This window comes from Pteropus alecto, unplaced genomic scaffold (assembly GCF_000325575.1).
Source record: "Pteropus alecto unplaced genomic scaffold, ASM32557v1 scaffold75, whole genome shotgun sequence".
Lineage (NCBI taxonomy): Eukaryota > Metazoa > Chordata > Mammalia > Chiroptera > Pteropodidae > Pteropus > Pteropus alecto.
Genome location: NW_006440638.1, coordinates 17,279,277 through 17,292,781, shown reverse-complemented (window position 1 = coordinate 17,292,781; position 13,505 = coordinate 17,279,277). Strand labels below are relative to the sequence as shown.

General features: G+C 35.4%; 1 protein-coding gene across 13 annotated transcripts; it reads left to right on the top strand.

The window, feature by feature from the left end:
* Window positions 1–269: 269 nt before the first annotated feature.
* CUNH3orf14 (chromosome unknown C3orf14 homolog) lies at window positions 270–13,302 on the top strand. Of its 13 annotated transcripts, none has more exons than XM_025050843.1 (7): window positions 292–352; window positions 640–777; window positions 1,004–1,108; window positions 1,746–1,826; window positions 3,238–3,361; window positions 10,917–11,013; window positions 12,899–13,302. In XM_025050843.1, exons 4-7 carry the CDS (start codon window positions 1,774–1,776, stop codon window positions 12,982–12,984), a joined length of 360 nt encoding a protein of 119 aa, XP_024906611.1. In that variant the 5' UTR covers window positions 292–352; window positions 640–777; window positions 1,004–1,108; window positions 1,746–1,773; the 3' UTR covers window positions 12,985–13,302. The 13 variants fall into 13 exon arrangements, with proteins under 13 accessions (XP_024906606.1, XP_015449166.1, XP_024906605.1 ...); XM_025050842.1 differs by having other exon boundaries at window positions 1,743–1,826; XM_025050845.1 differs by having other exon boundaries at window positions 324–414; window positions 1,743–1,826.
* Window positions 13,303–13,505: the final 203 nt, after the last annotated feature.

The following is a 13,505-nucleotide window of genomic DNA, read 5'->3' as shown; positions in this document are numbered from 1 at the left end:
ACGTTTTTCCTAATGTCCACAGTCCACCGTGACATTCTAGCTTCTAAGAAATCAGCTTCACTTTCTGAAGCCTTTGAACATATTCAGGTCCCATAAAAGGCCTTGAAATTGAGCTTCCGCCAAACGGAGTTTCCCCAGGGTTCGGTATGGCTACCTCAGAGGACCCCCGCCTCAGAACAGCGCCACCTCACTAACCTCGCGCTCCAGAGGCCCGCCTTTTATAATGCCGTGATGATGTCAGCTCGGCTGTGCATGCGCAAAGACGGTGGCGTGGCCACGCCCAGGCCTGCGCGGAGACCCAGCCTCTGCACAGACGCTGGCGCCTTTCCGGAAGAGGTCAGAGTGGGGATCGGTGAGTGAAGTCCCACAGCATCACCACGCGGGTGGGTGCTCTGACTGTCTGAGGCGGCGCAGGTACCTGCAGGGCCAGTGAGGAGAATGTTATTTAAGAGGCAAAAACTGCGGCGATGAGGAAAGTTCGTGAGTCCTTTGGGTGTAAGCAGGAGTTGGGGCGGTCGGAGGGCTGATGACTCTGAGACGGTGCGGATCTTCGGTTCGAAAGGCATAATTTGTGGGGTTTGTCTCAAGTCCTGATGGCAGGCGTAATAGAAAAGAAGTTACCATGGACTAACTTTCCAGGATTTCCTTAACACTACATTGGAAACTGAGAGGAAGGCAGCGAGGATTGGCCTCCAGTGATTTCAGCAGAAAATATCTGTAACCCGACCGTTGCTGGGGCGAGTGATTGCTGTCCTCGGTGCTGAAGACAAGATCCCGGTACCTTGAGGAGGAAATCTGATGAGGGCCGGGTGGTGTTTCCCATTCTTTGGCTGGGCTCAGCGCCCTACACTCAATACGTATGTGCTGAAGGAAGATCTCAGTCTTTTCATCAGCGCAGGACACTCAGGCGATTAGCAGTTAGTGTTTAATTTCATAACATTTAGGAAAGCTGATACTTCATTCCACGAAGGAATTTCATTTGTCTTTTTCTTCCTTACGGCAGGGACTTTGAATTTTTGCACCCAACCAGATGATTTGCCTTCAAGTCCGAGCCTTCAGTGCACTTCGCTGGACCTCTATCTGTACTGGCTCAGCCTCTTCAGCCGAGGTGAACTTGTGCATGTGCCATGAAAATGGGCTTTCCTAAATTTCCCAAATGACAGTCCTAACCAGCCAGGGTAAGGTGAAGGAACCAATTGTATTTTCCCCCACAATTACACGCAAAAAATACTTTCACATTTGGAAAAGAGATGATGGGACTGAGCAGTCTTCCAAGAAAGGAAAGACCATGAATTTCCAATTGGTTTTCATACTTTTTTGCCTTTTTGTCTGTGTGTGTGTGTGTGCACACACATGCACGAGGGATGGTGTTCCTGCGTTGAATTTTACAAGGTGGTTTTTTTTTTCTTTTTGTTGACTCAAGAAAATGTTTACTAGTCTTAGTGCCAGCTGCTTGCTTGTTTTGAATTCTGTTCAAGGTTAAAGTGTGGGGGAAAAAAGAGGGGAAATCTGAAATATGTCGAGTTTACCTGATTCATGATAGTCTTGGATGCATCTGGAATAAGAACTATGCATTGTATATAAAAATGTTTTTAAATGCATTTTTTCATTTTATACATTATTATATCTCAAGTTTTATTTTCCCCTTCTGAGAGAACAAGTGGTTGAGGTATTAAAATGATCAAAAGTTGCAAAACTGAGGATATGTGGTATAAGTAACTTTAAATGTTTTTATTATTTAGCAGAAAGCTTATACGGCAGCTTTAAGTAAAGATGACTTCTTTCTTTACTCAAGAAATTCGCCTTTCTAAAAGACATGAAGAAATGTAAGTTTTTTAAAAAGCTAATTAAATGCGTAACTTGTACTGGCATTATTAGTAAAACATTGTGTGCACAGAAAGTCTTAAAAATCTGAAAGTGTGTCATTTTAATTTCCTGACTTGAGAGATTTTAGTATAAGGGAATGTCATTGTATCTTAAGAATAACAAAGATTAAACGGTATACTTATGTTCTATATCTTTTTACTTTTCATTACTAATATCTAGATAAATTCACCCATCATCTCACCCTTCCTAGGCTACACATTGATATTTAATGGACATCTCTAAGCTTCTTACCCAGAGCCAGCTTTATGAATATGTGATCTGGGCAGCCATAGGCCCTGCACTTAGTTTAATACTCTAATGTTGCAGTCTTAAAGTTAGTTTTAACAAGGGACCCCATATTTTCATTTTGTACTAGGCCCTGCAAATTATATAGTCAGTCTTGCACTTATATTTAGTATTACCTCTCCTCAACCTCTGTCTGTGGGCTCTCATGTTTTCTTTTTCTCTAATTAATTACCAGGCCCTCTTCCTTGGCCTTCTAAGATATTTTCTTTACAAAAGTGACTGTTCAAATACCAATTTTTTAGTTCTATCCTCAAAAGTAGCCTTATGAAACACAGTGTTTCTTGAGAATCTCCACAACTATTTGGGAAATGGTTAGGCTATTATATATACCACTTACGTATTTTCTATCATTGTACATATTTACTTATTAATCATTTAAAAGGACCAAAAACTTGTAAAATGAACACTTGACCAGTGAAAAACTTTTAAAGTATATTAAAGATAACAAAATAGTTTGATAATTTACTTACAACTTTTTACATCTTTCTTCAATTACTGTTTTACCTTGCTGTAAGTATGCATACATATACACAGCCTCTCATGTATGGAACCATCATCTTTCTTTCAGAAAAAGAAAAAAATATTTTTGTTGCTTCTTCAGACATATGGAAGTTTAGCACAATTCTAAATGTGTAACATGAGATTCAGGGGTATTGAAGTGTTAAGCAGAAGGTTTTGTATAGCAAGTTATATCAGTGTATGTGTGTGCGGAGGTATATATAAGTATGTGTACAAAGGGATATGTATTACAGTTTACATTTTCACCAAAAATTAAAACACATTTTCAACACTAAAATAATTTAAAAGACCAGAGAGGCTAAAAAAGGCAGAAGCATATATGTACAGTATATATGTTAATGAAAATAAAATAAAAATAATTTTACCCAGCTATAAGACTTATGAACAACCTGTTTTACAATGACTTATTAATTGACATAGTCATTGGCTTTCAAAATAGGCTGAACTAGAAGTGAAGTACAATTAAGAAATGAATGTTTTATATTGGTCAAACAATAAAATGTTTCTTTTAAAGAAAACTATATAATAATCTTTATTTTTTTCTAGAGTATCACAAAGATTAATGTTACTTCAACAAATGGAGAGTAAATTCGGAGATCAAAACAAGGAAAAAGCATCTCAGATTCAAGCAGCTGAGACTGCCTTTAAAAGGAACCTTAGCCTCTTAAAGGTAAGTTTCCATGACTTGAGTATAGAGATTTTCCCTACCTTCGCAAAAAGGTTTTAAGTGAATTTTGATTTATATGTCTTTGTTATGAATAATAAATAGAATTAATGAAGTTGGATAATTAGCATATGGAGTCTCATTTATTAAAATGAAAATAATTGAAGTTAGCTTAAGCTAAATGTTTTCAATCAACCAGAAAATCAATGACTACAGAAGGAATTTTAAGGTCATCTTTTGTGCAAGAAGTAATAAATACAAGATGTAGCTTTCCACCTTTTAACTTCTATTTGTAGGGAGATCCTAAAATACCATAAAGTACATATCATGAATTTAGATCCAACTAAAGTACCTGTCGAATTTAGAGCTAACTCAAAACTAACATCATAAAAACAAGAACCATTTGATTTTGTCTACTGGGGCCACAGTCAACACATAGAATTCATATCTAAGAAAAGAGATTTCCAAGATCTCTTGACGGTAATTCAGAGGTGGTCAAAGTGTGTGACTGTGTAGGGCTTTACCATTTGGCCAATGTGCCCACTTGGAGTAAAATCGTATGTGTAACATATTTCGCTGCTTGCTATACTTTGCTTCCAGAACTGTATGGCTTCATCCATAATTAAAACCCTAAAAGTTTGCTTCCAGTCAAGCTTCCAAGAGATCCTATGACTAAAACATTTGGTAGTAAGGCTATATTATTTAAGTTATAAAGCAGTGTTTTCAGTTTTTTATTGTTAAATATTTTCATCGATAGGCATGATATAGTTATCTTCTGTCCTCGCTAGAGGATAAAGGAAGAGGAAAATTCAGTTATCTTCTCAGCTTCTGGCAGTTTGATCCACAGTAATTTAAGTCACAGCCATAGTGCTACCAAAGCATTCTATATTGCCATATGTCTTACTTGCCCAATGGTGTTTGCAATATTTATTTTTAAATGGAAACATATAGGATAATCTGAAATTTGCTGTGAAAAGTCAGAAAAACTAAATTAGAAGGCTTGAAGGCTTGTTTGCCATTTACCTGCAGCAAGTACAGGGAATATTTGGTTTTCAAGCAGCTTCCTTTCAATGAGCAAGCATTTGATGAATACCCAGAGGGTTGTTACTATTGAGCTAGTTCTGGTTAGGAAGTGGGGACAACAAAACAAGTATAAATCAGAGTTCTTTACATCAAATAGCTAACAGGCTTAGTTGATGATGTAAGATTGTCTCACACAAAACATGAGACTATATGATCAAACATAAAGTTATATGGAATACTTAGCACTCGTAGGAGTACATGTAAAAAATCTTTGAGAGCTAGAATATTCTAGGAAGTCTCAGAGAGGAAGCTAAACTGGAGCTGTGTTTGAATAGGCAGAAGGCAAGGCATTCCATTGGATTCTTACAGAAGAGCCAACAGCATAAGAATGAGTGGTCTTATTAATGTTCATGGGACCATGAGCTAACTAGCTTGGAAAATCATGGGGAACGAGGTTGGATATGTATTGTGAGACCAAATGAATAAGTTGAGACTTGAAATATAGAGATAATATAGTATTGAAAATGTTTGAGCAACAGAAAAATAGAATCATATAAGAAACATATGAGTGGGTATTTAAGAAGGATTCATTCGCTGTTTATATGCAAAGCGATTTAAAGAATGGAGACATTGCATTTAATAGTAGCTATGAAATTGTTGTCATATCTAGAAGGAAGATAATGAACCTAGTTTCATAGTCACGAGAAATCAGTGTCATATGGTATTTTTCCCCTGATTATCAAAGTAATATAGTCTCACTAAAAAAACTTGAAAGAGCAAAGATGGAATAACTTTTATATCATCCTGCCCATCCAGAAATTAATACATTTTTGTATATTTCCTTGTAGTCTTTTAATAAACATTTATTGAGCACCTATTACATTCCAGATACAGTGCTTGCTGTTACAGATGCAGTCTCTTCCCTGCCTTTTTTGGCAAACTTTGAATAATTGTATATGCAATTTTTTATCTTGCTTTCCCTATTTTTTAGAAAATTTTCAATTAGAGTTGTTACATTCAAATTATTTTATATTAGTTTCAGGTGTACAGCATAATGGTTAGACATTTATATAATTTACAAAGTGATCCCCCCAATTAGCCTAGTACTCAGGCACCATACATAGTTATTACAATATCATTGAGTACATTCCCTATGCTGTACTTCATGTCTCCATGCCATATTTTTTTTTAACTTGGGAAATAATTTTAATGGCTCTGCCATAGAAGTTATTGTGAAGGTAAAATAAATAGGACATGATTACAGAATTTTGAGTTGGGAGAGACTTTAAAGACTAGATTGTCATCTAAAGATTTTCAATATTTTTAGCATAAAACTTTTTACAAAGATATAAAATAGATATAAGTGGACCTGCTTTGACCCAAAGCCCCACTCATTCAGCCCCTCCTGGCTTGCCCTGCTGTGGCTCTAAGGAAATGGGAAAACCACTGATCTGCTCTAATCCCTTAATTTAGAGATGTGGAAATTATAATAACTACTCCTAATACCTCTTGTCAAGAACACGTTAAGCTACATCAGGATATGTACTTAAGTACAAGACATGCTTCAAAAATGTTTCCATTAAACTTGAAGCATTCCTATAAAGATAGTAACAAACTAAGGATGACATCTATCACCATCCATTATTTGGCCTTATTTAGATGTTCTGACCAATATAATACACACTAAAAGGGAATGAATTTTAACTTTTGGAAAGGAAGACACAACACTACCATTTTTAAATGGTATAGTTATATACTTAAAAAAGTCAAAATTGTTTTAAAAGCTAGTATATTATGAGTTGAGTAAAATTAATGGATAGAAGGTAAACATAAAAATCAATAGCAATCCTATACATACAGCTGGAAATATGAGAGATCACTTCACAATAGCAATAAAATTATAAAATACTTGAGAATGCTCTTAACAAGAAATATGCATGATTGGTAGTAAAGACAATTATTACACTTCAGTGGGAGATTTAAGAGAAAACTTAAGCAGAGACACATGCGTTAGTCCTGTCCAGAGAGACTATTATTTTTCTAAAGTCAGTTACACAGTTATTTTTAGGTTTAATAGAGTCCCAACAAAATGTACATCAAACCCAGTAAAATTTCTATAAATGCATTTGGAATAATAAATTAGCAAGAATATCAAAGAATATCAATGTTTTTAAAAGACTAGCAATAAGGAAGAGACTAATTCCATCAAAAATTCAAACATATTAGTAAAAGAATCAATATGAATATAAGGAAAGAGAACTCACAGCGAGAGTTTAGTCAGTATATATCATAAAAGATAGTGGACTTTGAAAACAGGCTGAGTGATTTTTCCCTGTTAGTATTAATAAAATGAAATTTATCTGCCTTTTAAAAACATAATTGGTATGGATCTGTAAGAGAGAGGATTTTGTTTCTATAAATATTTCCATAATATAAGCTGTCATCTCTCTCACCTTTCTCTCCATGAAATTTAGTTTTACACGAATAGGCAATTTTGGGGTAATGCATGTCATCTCATGAGGAAGACGGACAAACACTTCAGGGTAAAAACGAGTGGGAGGAGTGCTAGAGCACATTAGCGATGCACCGAGTGCTTCCATTGAGGCATGTCCTGGAAGGCTTCATGGGACAGTTAGAGCCTTCAACAAACTGCCAGCCAGGATGACCAGTGACTTACAAGTCCACATCTTCCTCTTTCTCCCTCACAACTCTTATTTTCTCCATTTCAATGGAAAATACGTTTAATGAATGATTAAGTGTTCCTTTAGTGTCTTATTTTTTCAATCCTAGAAATTACCCCTTCAGCAGATTAAAAGATTAAACCCAGCCCAGCCATAGCTAGGTTCACTATATTTACAGGGAGATATATATTGCTAGGTTGGAAGGAAGGGGGTGTGTGTGGAAGGGGAAAAGAAAGAGACCTTAGTACATGAGTTTTTGGGCTCATATTTTACATTTCTCAATCATGAGTCAATTCATTTATACAGGCTGCTGAATCCTGCTACGGAGTAACATTTACACCATTGTCCACACTGAAAATTGTGTTTTTTAATGGTTATGAAAAATTTCATGCCTATGTATAAGAGAGAATAGAAGAATGTACTTCTACATGCTTATCACCCAGATTCAATAATGATCAAAACACATCCAGAGTTGTTTCATCTATATACCCTTCTCCTCCAACCTCAGCTCTTCAGATTTTGAAGCCAATCTTTAGACCTCGTATTATTTCAATCTATTTCAATTTTTATTCCTTTGATGCTCAAATTGTCCTGTTTTTACCAATTGGGAACCTCTTCAAGTTAGCCCCTGAATGCCTTTGACATGATCTTAAGTCTTTATAGTTTCCTTTTTTTCTGGTATGATGGAATCTTCCAGGTTCATTGTGTGCATTTGCTCCCCAGACATGGAATTTACCATTGCTCCAAGGAATCCTGGATCCTTTTGGCTGGAAATACGTTTAGAGCTCTCAGTCTGGGCACTAGGGGTGTTTATTACAACTTTTCTTTAAAGATAAACTATATCAAGAGCTCATATCAATCATTCCAGTTCTATTACAAGATTTTAAGACTTTTAACTTAAAATCGCCAGTCTCTGACCTCTAACTTTCATTTCTCAAACCAAAAATCTCAGTTCCCAAAGAATTTTCCAATACCATCATAACTACATATTTACTTTATCCTGTGACACAAACAGTGCCACCCACAATATGATAACTGAGAATGGTTTTCAGTAAGACACTTTGCACAATTCTTTTTGTCTTAGGGTGTATCCCACTAGGGATGCTCAGTCAAAATACTATGTTCTAAGACTGCTTCTTAGATATACTTCTCTGTGTGGTTATGCCACCAACTAGATAGTTAAATTTGTCTCATTTTGTTTTCAGCTTTTAGGGATTGCTATTTCATTTGTTCTATAACTATAAAGTTTTAAATGGGCTAGTGGCAAATCTACAAAACAACAAGGTATAGTCAGGTAAGGCTAGCCTCTCTTTCCTTTTTCCTTTTCTCCTCCCACCCTCTTGGGTACCTTTTTTTTAAAAAAAGTTTTTGGTTTATACTCAGGACTCTTTGACACCTTAGTCATTTCTTCACTTAATGAATATTTAAGTGCCTAGTACATACCCTGCATTTTGTTAGAACCTTGGATGCTTAAAGGTTGTATAAGACATAGTCTTTTCCTTCTGACAATGTATAGTCAAAGAAATTTTTCAGTCAGGCTAAGGAATTCATACCTCATCTTCTGTGTAGTGGCTATCAATTTTTTTTTTCAATCTAGGTAAGAACATATTTAAAGTAGTTTTTAGCAAAACTAATCGATTCCATGTTAGGTATGGACTGAAGTAGAATGAGAGAGACATAGTCTAGGCATAAGTCCAAGTAAGTATTCGGTAAGTATTTGTTAAATGAATGAGTGTAATAATAAGGCCTTAGCATTGGGAATGACATGGGAAGGCTAGAGGAGACATCCTGAAGCTTTGACTTTTTAAATGGCAGGAAATAAGAAGAGCTGAAGATAAAGGATATAGCATAGGTGTCTGGGTGAGAAGAATTCCCACTGCTAAACATTCAGTACATTTTTAGGAAGATGATGAGTTTAATTTTATTAGGTTGAGAAATAGGGCTAGAAGGAAAAGTTATCCATCCTTCTACATGAATAGTTGAAGCTAAAGAAGAGACAATTTTGGAGGGAGAAAAAATAAGATGAAGACAGATGTCACAAATCTTAAGAAAGCCCACACTTAGGATGGAGGAGAAAAAAAGGAGCCAGCTGAGGAGAAAAAGAAGTAGGAGTCAGAGAGGTAAGCAAAACATCTAAGAAAGTGAAATCTCACTTCAGGAAGGAGTTCTCTGGAGGGTGATAATCTCTTGTGGAAATGCTACAGAGAAGACAGTCAAATTACTAATCATAGGCTTGCTTTATCAGGCCATGTGTACCTCTCATATCTGTTCTTTCATTTGTAAATTGGATCTTCTATAAGAGATATTCAGTATCCTTATTTTCTGGTATTTAAGAAAAATGTTTTTAATTTTGCCTATAGATGCTAGTGACACCTAGATCTACCATTAACAATAACTTTATAACTGTTCTTAGAATAATGGTATAATTGGGGCTGTGATTTTATTCTATTTGTTTTATAAAAGTAAAAAATATTTTTTTCCAGGACCTTGTAAAAATCTCAGTGTAATCACAGAAGAGTTAGTCTTCTTTATCTGTTGTAGCATTGGGATCAAAACTCTTCAGCATGTGTCTTAAACTTCTCCTATGGGATAGACATGTTAATAGATGGGATTTTTATCCTTGAATTGATGTTTTTCTCCCTTCAAATCACCTTCCTCTAGACAGCAGGTGCATTAATGGTTGTGCAACTTTGGGGAGTCCCTTTAGGGAATTTCCTGTTTTTCCCTTTTACATTTCACACCCATTCCTTGCTCCCGCCGCTACCATCTGCTATCTCTTTTCTCCTGTTCAGCACTGGCTTCTTCACACCCCACTCCCACGCCCTTTTCCATCTCTCTCCGTCTGTCCAACAGCCCTGTACTTAGATTGCTCTAGTGCTTATACATGGATCAGAGGACGTTCTCTTTTCTATCAACTCACTAAGCTCAAAGGAGAGACAAAATTTACACAGCCTTCAACCAAGTCCTCTGTGAACCTGACGAACATAAGCAAGCACAAGGCAACATAAGCGCTGATTTGGGGAGCATTTATTAAACAGAACTGAAATGTTTTGGGAACAACTTGGACAGTACTACATATCTGGGCGTGTACTTCATGCATGTATCAAGGAGAAGTCTATACCAGGGTATGAATTACGTTTTATTACCCTTGTGTTTCTGCGACCGTAAGAGAAAGCACCCACATCTAAAAGTTATGCTTCAAATTAAAGCACAGTGCTTAAATACCACCAGCAGAATGATATACTACCTACCTATCGAGATTACTTTAGAAGTCTAGTACTAAAAATCTAAATAGTATAGTGAAAAGGTTCTTGTTGCAAAGTACTGAAGTACCTTATTGACCTTTTATGTATATATGGGGTATTTGCATAAGTATAAAATTTTAAAGTGGAATACTGAACAAGTGAAATGTGTGTCATTAATACATCATTTGCATGATTGGATGGACTCTGAAGGTTAGCAGTGTGAGTCTGGGTATCTGACTTTTTAGTATCTGAATATTTGACTGTTTTATCCATCTGGCTGTTTTTAATTATTTTAGAGCTAAGTTAGTACTTTGAACAGTTCTTTTTGCAAGGATTATTGGCATTTACTATTTAAAATGAAAAGGCAGAACTTAGAAGTACCACCACTCCCCCCTTTTATTTTAAAATAAGAAACCTTGAATTTTCTATTCGAAACTGGTTAATTAAGCAATGATCAGTTCTTCTACCTCAGTGCCCCTCCATCAGTTCAAACTGTGTATCCAGAGAAGAGCTGGGGCGTGAGATTTGGGATATAGATATTGCTATTACAGGTACCATTTGTGTGTGCTGTGTAAATACATTTTCTTTTTAAAATGCTTACGTCTGTTACAGGATATAGAAGCAGCAGAAAAGTCTCTACAAACCCGAATTCAACCACTTCCACTGCCCGAGGTGGTTTCTCTTGAGGTGAGAATCTTAAGGAACAAAGGTAAAAGAAGAGAACCCTATTCTGTTAGTAGTGCCTTGTAAATTATCTAGTGGTTATGTGTATTTCCTATATTTATGTATTCAATAAAGTAAACAAGACGTGTCTGATCTTTATATGTCTGCAGTGCCATGCTTTGTACATAGTAGGTAATTGGTAAGTATCTTAATTTAAAAAAAAATTTTATAAAGTGAAAATTTTATAAAGATTCTGTGTCTTTTCACCTAGTTACTTAGAAATAACTCTCCTGTTGAACAATAACAGACAGTATGCCCTAAATCTTAAGATGACAGCATGCCTAACCAAAGTGCTTTTCCTGTTGGCTAATGTTAGAAGTAGTTCAGTCCCTTTACCAAAAATTCAACCAACACTATTGAAATACATGTTATGCAGTACAGTGTGGCTTTTGTCTGTTTTATTTTGCTCAGTTCAAGAACAGATTGGGAAGTTGGTTGGCAAAAATAAACCATATTTGGCATATGAATGTATTTTTGATGAAAGGGAACTTATTACATATAGAATAGTTTGATTTTATATTTTAATGACCTTTTTCAAACAGTTTTCTGGCTGCCTAACCAGGAATGTGAATAGACTCAAAATTAAAAGCTGAGAATTTGCCCCACGATTTTCTGTGTCATCTAGAGTAATAAGAAAAGCCAGTGATCAAGGACAGAAGAAACTCTGGTACAAAGTTGTGCCTTGGGCATGTCTTTTTCTTTGTTGAATTCTCCAATACCTTACTCTGGCCTGTACAGGGCCCACACAATAGGGGTTAATCCAGCCATGAATGGTGGAGAAACTCCCAACCACAAGCCTCGGTTGGTATTTTTCTTAGCTAGTCTTGCACAGCAGGATGACCTTTATTTTAAGTATGTCAGGCTGTTTCTCAGACCACATGCATAGATGTATATATATGTAGAATCCCTCACCATTTTCAACTTTCTTTTTAATAGTCAAAGTGAATAATTATGTGTTTTTAATGCTGTCTCTTTGGCTGAATTTCCCAAAATGAGATTGATAGTGATGATCTAATATAAAATGCCCTGCTATGACAAAGAGCTTTTGGCAGTTTACTTTTCTTTGGACTCCTTCAGGTAGTCACCCAAGAAACTATTAAAGCCTGTAGATGTGATATGGTGATGTTGTATGAGCTTCTACAACTAATAGACTACTACAGTTAGGCCAATAATATAGCATCTCAACTTTCAAGTTATTTGAATTAAAAATGGTTAGATAATCTTGATATTATTTTCTCATTATACAAAAAAAACTTGAGAAGAATTTAAAATTTTTTCTTATCAAGTGCTCTTCTAAAAGCTATATTGAATGCACTTTTTTTTCATGTTTTCTCCATACAATTTGCCTGAAGGGCTCAATTTGCCTGAAACCCATACTATAACATACTAGTTACATTTCAATTCCTGATTATATTTCAGGTCAAATCTTTTTATGTTAATTTTAAAGCAGTCGTTCATGTTTAATCATTTTATTGTAACAGTTTTAGTATGGGTAATCATTTGGTATGGGATCTGGAAAATTAAACAAAAACATTTAATGACCGTGCAGCCATGAATAATACCGGTAATAATCACAAGGTTGGCCACAAGAGGGCGTATAAAATCACAATAAAATTCTAAAACCTGTAATTCTGCCAGGCTCTAGTTTTACTGAGAAATTTGAAAATTAACACTAGTAAGTAGCCAGATTTTTTTCTAAAATTAACATAAAATATTCTGTAGAGGAAGTGCATTCTACATATATGTGTGTGCGTGTGTGTGTACACGCACATACACACTTAAGTGAATAAACATTTAGACTATTATGAAGAGCCAAGTTCAATTGCTTGATATGCTTTTTTACTTTTGGATGTTTTTTTTTTTTTTTCCAGACTCTTTACTGGGCATCAGTAGAAGAATGTATTCCCAAATGGGAACAATTTCTTTTAGGAAGAGCACCATATCCTATTGGTGTTGAAAATCAAAATGAAGCATAAAATACTACTCGGAATGAAACACAGCAATAACTTCTTCACATACTCTTTCAAAAACCTGTTTAGTAAAGCTAAATGTTAAAGTATCTGCAGGTAATTGCAGGAATTTTAGGAATCGAATATATTCATATTGTCCCACTACCTCTTCAATGACAATAAAGATATGAGAATCTAACTGGCAAGTCTCAGGTTATCACTTAGAAACTTACTACTATATCGAGGTCATGAATTTGCTTTAAAAATGAAGTGTTAAAAACTAATATTGAAAGGCGGACTGATTATTAAATAAATTGCTAAATGAGTGTTGTGTGTTCTTTAAAAAAACATTTAGTCATTCTCATCTAAATAGTAAATACCACTTGGTAGTTCTGATTTTACATTTTCTAGAATCTTTACTTTTCGATTATTATGGAGACAAGTCATAGGATCCAAGTGGTTATTTTCTCACTATTATAGTTTCTTTTAATAAATGAAAAGACAGTGACACTTAATTGCTTTAGTATAA